At 42.2% G+C, this 10,355-nt stretch overlaps 1 protein-coding gene across 2 annotated transcripts in view; it reads left to right on the top strand.

Annotated features, from left to right (window-relative positions):
* Positions 1 to 1,944: 1,944 nt before the first annotated feature.
* The window catches only part of SLCO4C1 (solute carrier organic anion transporter family member 4C1), a 100,130-nt gene continuing 91,719 nt past the window's right edge, over positions 1,945 to 10,355 (top strand). For both annotated transcript variants that reach the window (XM_039545470.1, XM_039545471.1), the window contains exons 1-2: positions 1,945 to 2,303; positions 8,132 to 8,395. In XM_039545470.1, coding sequence (XP_039401404.1) covers positions 2,078 to 2,303; positions 8,132 to 8,395 — 490 coding nt within the window. In that variant the 5' untranslated portion in view covers positions 1,945 to 2,077. The remainder of the gene's footprint in view (positions 2,304 to 8,131; positions 8,396 to 10,355) is intronic.

The following is a 10,355-nucleotide window of genomic DNA, read 5'->3' as shown; positions in this document are numbered from 1 at the left end:
CAAATGCTTAGTCAGCTTCAGGGCAGAGTGAGATTGAGATCAGTATTCCATTTGACTCTAGAGGGACAAGAGAGTGATATAGAGAAGTGTATTTGCTCAGTCTGACAGGATCTCATCTAAAAAGGGTAGGTGTCTTCCCCAAAATCCTACTTGCTAAAGGCCAATACAAAGTAGTAGTGTAGCTTCTCTGCAGTTGTCTTGTCTTCCTTATCTACTCCCTGTACTATCCAATAGTCAACCAGCTCTCAAGTAGTCACATAGGTTTCAGTCAGTCCAACTGAAATCAGAGGGACTATTCAGTGACTAAGGATAGCAGAATTGGGCCCTACATGATATTTAACAAACAGGCATAAATGCAGAGGGATGTTTAGCTGAGTCTGTGAAGCAGGTGAAGGCATTTACTTTCATAGTATTATACTCTGCCTTGGTCTGGTAATGGTATGGTGACATCATCCACCAACTGTCACTCTCAACTGCTATGGAACAGTTTGACTCCAACGTTCCATCTGACTTCTAAAAACAGTCCTTGCTCTAAAAAAGTATTTTCCTTCTGTTTCACAATCCACTGCTCTAGAATAGTTAGGCTGTCTTTTAAAGCAAAAATAATTATGTTCTTTTACTGCTTTGAATTGTCACAAACCTTCTCTATTTTAAATTGTCTGTCCTCTTGCTATGTGCTTCCTTGAGTTGCTAGGAATACTTGAAACTCCAGGCTCCTTGCTTAAGGGAAAGAAATCCTGGTTGAGGAGTCAGACATATGCCCTGAGACTTAACCAAGGCCTTTTCTAACACCTGCTGACTTGATTTTATTCTTTCCTATGAGTCTAAACTGTTTTGGACTCATGAAAGGGGATGGAGGATCCCTTAGGACAAATTTGTACTGCCCTGTGATGAGCACCTGCTGGTGATATTAAGTCATCCCTGGACTCCTTCCAAAGTGTTCTTGTTCAGAGGGGTAAGATGATTAACTCCTATTCTTTCTAAACAAACTAGTACTACCACTAAACACTCGAACACCCACACTAGATGCCTCCACAAAAGTTGTAATACCGCTTCCTTGTTCTGTGTCAGGAATATATTTATAGGCTTATGAGATGCAAGTATCTATCAGATCCACCACACAACCAGTCTCTGTGAGTCAACACTGGAAAAACTGTTCTCAGAAACAACATTTGGAAAATGTTTTTTGGTCAGAAATTGGATTAGTGATTCAGGATGGGTTTCATCCCATCTAAATTTCTGGGCATGAGGAAGGACAGCACCGGGAATAACTACCCTCTAGCTTTTTCTGTCAGTAGCATTTGATGTTCTGAAAGCTTTAATTCCAGCAAGAGACTTTCAGGAGGGGATTCTTTCAGGTACTTGATTTTTAAAAATGCAATGGGGTTTCTGTCTATCCACCTACAGTCTGATTTCATAGCTCTTTGCAACAATGCCAGTCGCTCACATCTACACCCGCTGGGAGTCCAGGCTAGTCCCATCTCCACCGGCTGTTTTTTTCCTGACTTCATGCACCCTGACAGGCTTAATTACGTAAACCATTATGACTCTAGTAACTAAAGGAGAACTGGGTATTGAGGCATAACCATGAATTTGCAAAACGCTTCCAGTGGCGCTGTCACTTTGCAGGTTTCTTGGGTGATGATGCCTTGGTAGGGCGAGAAGCCCCCGTGCAGAAGAGGGGCAGGGAGGTAGAAGGCAGGCCGAGAAAAGGCGGCTGTACAAAGTTTTCCTTCGAAGGCGAGAGGGCTGCTGGCGAACGGCCCGGCCTGGGGCAGGGGTAGCTCCCGAAGGCTGAGGTGCACGAGGCCCCTCCCCTGTAGCGACCGCCCGCAGCCTCCCCTCAGCCAGGGCTGTGCTGGGCAGAGCGGCAGGTGCCGGGCAGCAGCCGTAGCCGCCCCCGCTCTTCGAAAGCGCCCGAGCCGGCTCTCCCGTCGCGGGCAGGGCAGGGCGGCGCAGCGCGGCGCGGCCCCAAGGGAGGCAGCAGCCACCTACCCCGAGTATTTAGAGGGGCCGGTCCCGGGAGAGACTGCCCCTGGCCGGAGCTGGGTAGGAGCTGAGCGCGGACGGCATCGCTATGAAGCGGGAAGGCATCACGAACCTGGCTTTCGAGCCCTCCAGCCCCGACCTCCGTCTCCAGTCCAGGGTGAGCGTCAGCCGTCCCCGCCCGGCCCCCGGCCGCCCCGCGCCGGAGTGTGAGGAGGGGCCGTGCGGGTGGGGCAGCTTCACCCCTAGGGCTCTGCAGCTGTGCAACAACCCCGAGGGCTACCTGAGCGCCTACAGCCTGCTGGCCGTCTTCCAAGGTAACCCTCCCCTGAGGGGGCGATCCCTGGGGGCAGCCCTACCGTGCCCCTGGGGGGAAGGTGGAGGAGAAGGGTGGGATGAGATCATGGGCTAGGGAGGCTGTGGAGGGGACTTTGACTCTTGGGATAAGAGAGGAACCGGGGGTGTGAGCTCCAGCAGGGTTGGTGTCAGCCTAAAATGTGGCAATCTTGTGACTTCGTCAGGCTCCATGTTATGCATATTCAGGCTCCTAACTAAAGTGATCTAGATAATGCCAGATTCTCAAGTGCTTTCCCATTACCCCTCTCACCCTTTTCTTTACTTATTCTTAAACTTGTCTGAGTACCTCTCTGGTCAATCGGTTTCACACCCTTTCTTGTGCCACTTCACTACTACTTATAATATAGGGAAAATGCTCCCACCTTTTATTTGCCATGGCAAGTAAAAGGGGTACAACTTTTACTTTATATGACTTTACAAAGAAATCAAATGTTAACACAACAATAAGTGTGTGGTGGTTAGGCCATGGATAATGCGACTAGCTGTGTTCCAAGCAAGTCAGCCACTGTTTTTCATCAGATTGGTTAGTTTAGCTACAAAATTAAAGTATATTTTCAGACCCTTGTATCTGGTATTTTAACAATGGCTTAGTACTGAAAACTTCCAGCAGTCAAACCTGAGAGCCCAGTGCATCAGTGGGTGTGCAGTCATGACTGCACACAGGCCCTGATCCTGGAAACTCTTAAGCAGGTACTTACCTTTATGCATGGAAGTTATGCATATGTGTAAATTTCTGCAGAGTTGGGACCATAGTCAGGATAACTTAACTTTAAAAAAAAATTTTTTTTAAACAAATGTTTTCTAGGTGTCTAGCTGACTCCAGTAAAACAATTTTTCCTGGTGCTTGAGACCAGTAATCACTGAGTTCTAGGACTAAATCATAAAACAAAGAAATAGCTGAAAAACTTGCAACATGCAAGGTTATTTTGCTTGTAATGGTCACAATGCAGTTCTAGAGATCAAGAATCACCTTCGGGGGTGGCACCAGCCTCTTCCCAATTGGGGTGAGGAGAGAGAGCCAGGAAATTGCGGTGTGTGCGTGCAATACATCTTGTGGGCACTGGTCACCTTTACTTCTGCAATTCTCTGCCACCAGCAACAGCGCATAAGTAAGGGTGGCAATACCATACCATACCATACCACCCTTACTTCTGTATAATGTTTGACCTTTGGGCTGGGACAGATATTTTCAGTCAGTATTACATTTCCTTAAAACACATTTGTGGAATTAATGATAATTTCGCCTTGATCTTGCACAGAGCCATGCCAGGTGGCTGCCTGAATTAAGCCTCTTTCACTTCATTGGCATGCTTACCAGATTGCACCCTCCTCTGTCCACTAAAAAGAAAGCAGGAGGGGGCACTAGCCTCTTGCCCAGTATTTCAGTGGTTACAGCACTGGTTCTCAACTGGTACGCAGAGGTTTTCCAGGGGATACAGCAACTCATCTAGATATTTGCCTAGTTTTATAACAGGCTACGTGAAAAGCATTGGCAAAGTCAGTACCAACTAAAATTTCATACAGATAATGACATGTTTATACTGCTCTATATACTAAAACAGTGTTTCTCAACCCTGGGGCTCACGACTTATTTTAGACTTGTATAGTAAACATGAGAAAGTAAGCAATTTTTCAGTAATAGTGTCCTGTGACACTTTGTATTTTTACATTTGATTTTGTAAGTAGTTTTTAAGTGAGGTGAAACTTGGGGTTATGCAAGACAAATCAACCTCCTGAAAGGGGTACAATAGTGAAATAGTGTTTCCTAATATCCAACCAAGACCTCCCCCACAGAAACTTGAGACCATTGCTTCTTGTTCTGTCAACTGCCACCACTGAGAACAGCCTAGCTTCATCCTCTTTGGAACCCTCCCTTCAGGTAGTTGAATGCTGCTATCAAATTCCCATTCACTCTTCTCTTCTTCAGACTAAATAACCCCATTTCCCTCAGCCTCTCCTTGTAAGTCATGTTCCCCAGCCTCCTAATCATTTTTGTTGCCCTCTGCTGGACTCTCTCCAATTTGTCTACATCCATTCCATGGTGGGGGGGACGACCAAAACTGAACACAATACTCCAGGTCTGGCCTCACCAGTGCTGAATAGAGGGGAATAATCACTTTCCTCGATCTGCTGACAATGCTCCTACTAATATAGCCCAATATGCCGTTGGCCTTCTTGGCAACAAGGGCACACTGTTGACTCATATCCAGCTTCTCATCCACTGTAATCTCTAGGTCCTTTTCTGCAAAACTGCTGCTTAGCCAGTCAGTCCACAGCCTGTATTGGTGCATAGGATTCTTCCTTCCTAAGTGCAGGACTCTGCACTTGTCCTTGTTGAACCTCATCAGATTTCTTTTGGCCCAATCCTCCAATTTGTCTAGGTCACTCTGGACCCTATAATGCTGCTTACTTCTTGTTTTCAGTGTCACCTGAAAGTGAGAACAGGCATTTGTATAGCACTGTTGTAGCCGGCATTGCAAGATATTTGCATGCCAGATGCACTAAAAATTCATATATCCCTTGATGCTTCAATCACCATTCCAAAGGACAGGTGTCTGTGCAGATTACAGGTTCTGCTCAATAACTACCCAAAGCAGTGTGGACCGACGCATGTTCATTTTCATCATCTGAGTCAGATGCCACCAGCAGAAGATTGGTATGTGTTTTTTTTTTTGTGGTTCGGGTTCTGTAGTTTCAGCATCACTGTTGCTCTTTTAAGACTTCTGAAAGCATGCTCCATACCTCATCCCTGTCAGATTTTGGAAGGCACTTCAGATTCTTAAATCTTGGTTCAAGTGCTGTAGTTATCTTTAGAAATTTTCCATTAGTATATCTTTTCATTTTGTCAAATTTGCAGTGTAAGTGTTCTTAAAACAAACATGTGCTGGGTCAACATCCGAAACTACTATAACATGAAATATATGGCAGAATGTTGGTAAAACAGAGCAGGAAACATAGAATTCTCCCCAAGGAGTTCAGTCACAAATTTAATTAACACTTTTTCTTTAACTAACATCATCAACATGGAATCATGTCATCAGGAATGATGGCCGAAGCATGAAGGGGCATATGAACGTTTAGCAAATCTGGCACATAAATACCTTGCAATGCCAGCTACAGAAGTGCCATGTGAACGCCTGTTCTCACTTTCTGGTGATCTTGTAAATAAGAAGCAGGCAGCATTATCTCCTGTAAATGTAAATAAACTTAGTCTGTTAGTCTATAAGGTGCCACAGGATTCTTTGCTGCTTTTACAGATCCAGACTAACACGGCTACCCCTCTGATATGTAAATAAACTTGTTTCTCTTAGCGATTGGCTGAACAAGAAGTAGGACTGAGTGGATTTGTAGGCTCAAGTTTTGCATTGTTTTGTTTTGGAGTGCTGTTATGTAACAAAACTACATTTGTAAGTTGCACTTTCATGACAGATTGCACTACAGTACTTGTATGAGATGAATTGAAAAATACTATTACTTTGATCATTTTTACAGTGCAAATATTTGTAAAAAATGATATAAACTGAGCACTGTACACTTTGTATTCTGTGTTGTAATTGAAATCAATATATTTGAAAATATAGAAAACATCCAAAAGATGTAATAAATTTCAATTGGTATGCTATTGTTTAACATTGCAATTAATTTTTTTATCATGATTAATTTTTTGAGTTAATTGCATGAGTTATCTTCAATTAATTGACAGTCCTAGTAAAAAGTTAAAATAGTAATGACTAGCTTTAATAAAGTAAGTCAAAGATTAATGACTTGCAACTAACATCCTAGTTCTTTGGTGCAGTACCTCTAGTGGACCACACTGTGGACTAGCCTTCACATACTGCAGAAATGCAAGTAGTTGAAACACTGTTCTTTAGCTAATATTTACTCGAGTGCTAAGAACTCTTGGAGTAAGACCTGGGAGTTGCCAACAGTATAGTGTCTGGATCAACAGGCTGCCATCTCTGCTAAAGCAACTGTGTTGCTCCTTTTGTAAGAAGGAGCCTTTGACCATTATTTTGCCTGCAATTACATTTAGCACTAAATTATAGTTTAAACTCTCATAAATGAATTTGCTTGTTATTTTAGTCAGTGATTGAACATAGGTAACTAAACCAATGACCAGTTACAATAGGAATGTTTAACAGCTTTTTGTAATCAGTTACTGACCTACTTCACTTTTGTGGTGTACAGGTATTTAACTCTTGTGAGCCAGTTTCCCATCTTTAAAATATAAAGATGCTTACCTACTTCATATGAGTGCTCAGGGACCTAAATAGATGTTTGAAGTGCTATACATATGCCAAAAAAAAATGACAAAAGCAGAAAATCAGTTTGATATTTGCTCATTCCTTTAGGTCATTAAGGCCTCTAGTCACCACTGTGTTTGGTGTACTCCTCCTCCCCCCCAAGTAAAAAACAATCCATCATGCCAACAGTTTGTCATAGTGGCCTTGAATACTGGAATTCCTCTCCCCTCCCCCCAGTACTCCAACATATTAATTAAATAGCTTGGATATTACAGTTCATAGGGTGAGCCCTTCTCCAGGCCTTTTATGCTAGGTGTGGCAATTAAGTCGCTCTCCCTGGCCCAATACTGGGCTTTAAGGATTTCCCTCAGTGCAGGAACTATGGAGGCAAGCTGTAAGATTGACTGAGGACCCCTCAGAAGCCTTGCAGTAATGGATATGCTGGGCATGGGGCAAGCAGCAGGAAGGGTATGCTGCAGATGGTCTGAGTAGTGTTTCTGCCTATAGGGCATTCTTGAGAGGCTGCTATAACATAAGTTTGTCTATGCTTACAGCTGTGTGTAAAGTACAGACACTGCATGCCTAGCTAGTATAGTTATAAAATTGCATGTTGATGGTGAAGCACAGTTTAGGCAAGTAGAGTACAAGCACTCCTGAACCTTGTGGGTACATACTGGGTAAATACCATGGGTATATAATCACCGAAGCAGTATCTCCCCACCTATCCTGCTACAGGAGTTTTTCCCTGCCACAGGGAAAGGCTTCTGTAGCTCCTGCAGTGGGGAAAGGCTCTGGCATCTCCCTGCTGCCCAGCCATTCCCTGCTGCCTCTCCCCTGCTAGAGCCTTTCACTGACTTGTGTAGCTACACAAACAGTGTTGATTATGCCTGCTTTTCAAACAATATATGTTGTTACAAGAGGTGTGCAGTATAGATGTAGCCTTAGGACATATACCCTATATGGCTCTCCACACGCCAGAGCAGTACCTCCTCTGTTTATGCTGCTATTTTTAGCAATGTTACTGTCCTGCTGGAGCCCTTCACTGCCATGTGTAGCTTCACAACACACTGGGGATGCAGCCTGCCTTTCACTGAAACATGTAGCTACACATAACTATGCGCTGCTGCAAGCAGAGACAAGACTTTAAGCAGTCCTGAGAGTTTCTGCAGCTCCAGATCAAGAGGACACAAAGGTTCCTTGAACCTGAATCTGGATCTCCCACATCCTGGATGAGTGCCCTAACAACTAGGCTAAACACTAGATGGAGAGTAGCAAAATCTCCTCTTCACTAATAGTTTCAGGTCAATCAAAACCTTTCTGTAAGCTGTTCATCTGGAGAAAAAAAAATTGCCCAGTACTAAGGTCTGAATTAAGTTCTTTGCTGTCATCACTAAACTCTCTCTCAAAAGAGCTGAGTGACTGAATGGCAAGATTGAATTTGAACTTGCACATGATCCAGTGGTAAGATTACACAGTAGTTTTTCAAGAAAATAATACTTATTTGGTTTGTCTAATTGTCTCTCTCTTTCTCTTTTTTTTAATAGGTATTGTGGTGAATGGCCTAATAAATGTTAGTATTTCCACTATTGAAAAACGTTTTGAGCTGAACAGTTCCCTCACTGGTGTCATCTCTGCAAGCTATGACATTGCTTTTTGTGTATTGTCGCTGTTTGTATCTTTCTTTGGAGAAAGAGGGCACAAACCAAGATGGCTTGCCTTCTCATCATTTATGATAGGATTGGGATCACTTGTGTTTGCCTTGCCACACTTTGCTGGTGGAATATACCAATTTGGATCTAAACTTGAAGGTAAGCTCATATTTTAGTATTTTTGGTATTTTTCTAACAAAATGAATAGGATAACTGAATGTGCACAGAGTTGTGTTAAATAGATTCCTATGTATTTGAATATGAAAGTGCATTATCTAGATTAGGGTATCAAGTGCAGAGGAAGATGTGGGATATGTTCCCTTTTTTTGTTTTGTATCCACATAGTATTGCTTACTGAGGCTTTGGGTGTGCTTACAGTTGTACCCATCTCAGGTGTGTGTGGTTTTTTTTTTTTTGGCTTATTAAGGTTTCTAGGCAGACTCTTGGGCTCCCTACTGATATAGATCAATGCCTTCTTTATGTGCTGCAAAGTATGAGGCACGATTAAATTGCTGGTGGTATCTTCTCCATTAAGGTCCCATCTTGATGTTAAACTTCACTAACTGCTACCTTATCTCAATTTTCTGTTTTTAGTAGGGCTGTTGATTAATCACAGTTAACTTGTGCGCTTAATTTAAAAAAAATTATCACTATTAAAAAAGTAATTGCAATTAATTGCACTGTTAAACAATAGAATACCACTTGAAATGTATTAAATATTTTTGTATGTTCTTCTATATTTTCAAATGTGTTGATTTCAGTTACAACACAGAATACAAAGCCTGCACTGCTCACTTTTATATTTTTGATGATAGTATTTTTCAGTTCACCTCAGACAAGTACTATAGTGCAATCTCTTTATTGTGAAAATGCAGCTTACAAGTGTAGATTTATTTATTTTTTTGTTACATAACTGCACTCCAAAACAAAACAATGCAAAACTTGAGCCTACAAGTCCACTCACTCTTACTTTTTGTTTAGCCAGTTGCAAAGAGATACAAGTTTGTTTACATTTATGCAAGATAATGCTGCCTGCCTCTTATTTACAAGATCACCAGAAAGTGAGAACAGGCGTTCACATGGCACTTTTGGAGCTGGCATTGCAAGGTATTTATGTGCCAGATATGGAACACTTATTCGGCCTATTTGGGAGTACTTAAATTGCAATCTCTCTGAGTACTTAAATTGCAGTCTCTCTGCTCTGTTTCTTTACAGCACCTAGCACAACAGGGTCCTGGACCATGGTCAGGTCCTATGTTAATAGCACCAAAGTCTAGGAAAAATTGTCTTCTAACAAAGTATTGGAAATTGACTTCTGGCATGGGTTGTCCTTACAATGTTGAGGAGGTAAAAAGGCAAAGTGTTTGTTTTGTGCATATGTGGATTTGTAATTGGATCTATCTCTGACACTACTGCACTGGAGATGATATTGACCTTTTCTGTGTGTGACTTTATCTCTTCAGCAACTCTGCTCTTTTCTTCTAGCAGGTAATGCTGGGGAAACTTCTTTCAAAGTGTCCATCATTGTTGAAGTTCCTGTTCTGTGTATATGTGATACACTTCTGTCACCTCGTTAAATCAAGATTCTGCACTTGATGCTTTCTCAGTGCTTGCTGGAGTTACACATGACACTTGGTGTCAGAATACCTAGCACTGTGAAGTGTCAGGAAAACCTTCATGTCAGCCTAGAAACATGATATGCATTGTGGCTCTGCCATTTTTTTAATTAAAGTGAACATATCAAACAAAATGATTAAATCTTTCCAACCACCACACCCTATCATATATTCTCCATCATAAAACTGATTTGGCTGAATTCCCACTTCCTTCAATTCTTACGTCTTTTGTAGTAGGGTCTAGTGGGCTTGATGGACTATACTGTTGCTTCTTTTAAAATATGCCGTAGGCCTAATTTTTTCACTTAAAAAAATTCTATACTAAGTTACCATCTATAACTCTGTGCTGTTGTCTAGCATGTCATATCTTGCAAGGTGAAATGGCTGTAGATGCTGTGCACAGGCCATGAAGAATTTCTTAATTCAGGCTAAGCAAATGTTTTGCAAATTCTGTATTTCTATTTCATGATGCATGTGTCCTTAAAAACTCTACCTCCCCCCCC

This window comes from Mauremys reevesii, linkage group 6 (genome assembly GCF_016161935.1).
Source record: "Mauremys reevesii isolate NIE-2019 linkage group 6, ASM1616193v1, whole genome shotgun sequence".
Classification (NCBI taxonomy): domain Eukaryota; kingdom Metazoa; phylum Chordata; order Testudines; family Geoemydidae; genus Mauremys; species Mauremys reevesii.
This window is presented reverse-complemented; position numbering and strand designations above follow the sequence as displayed.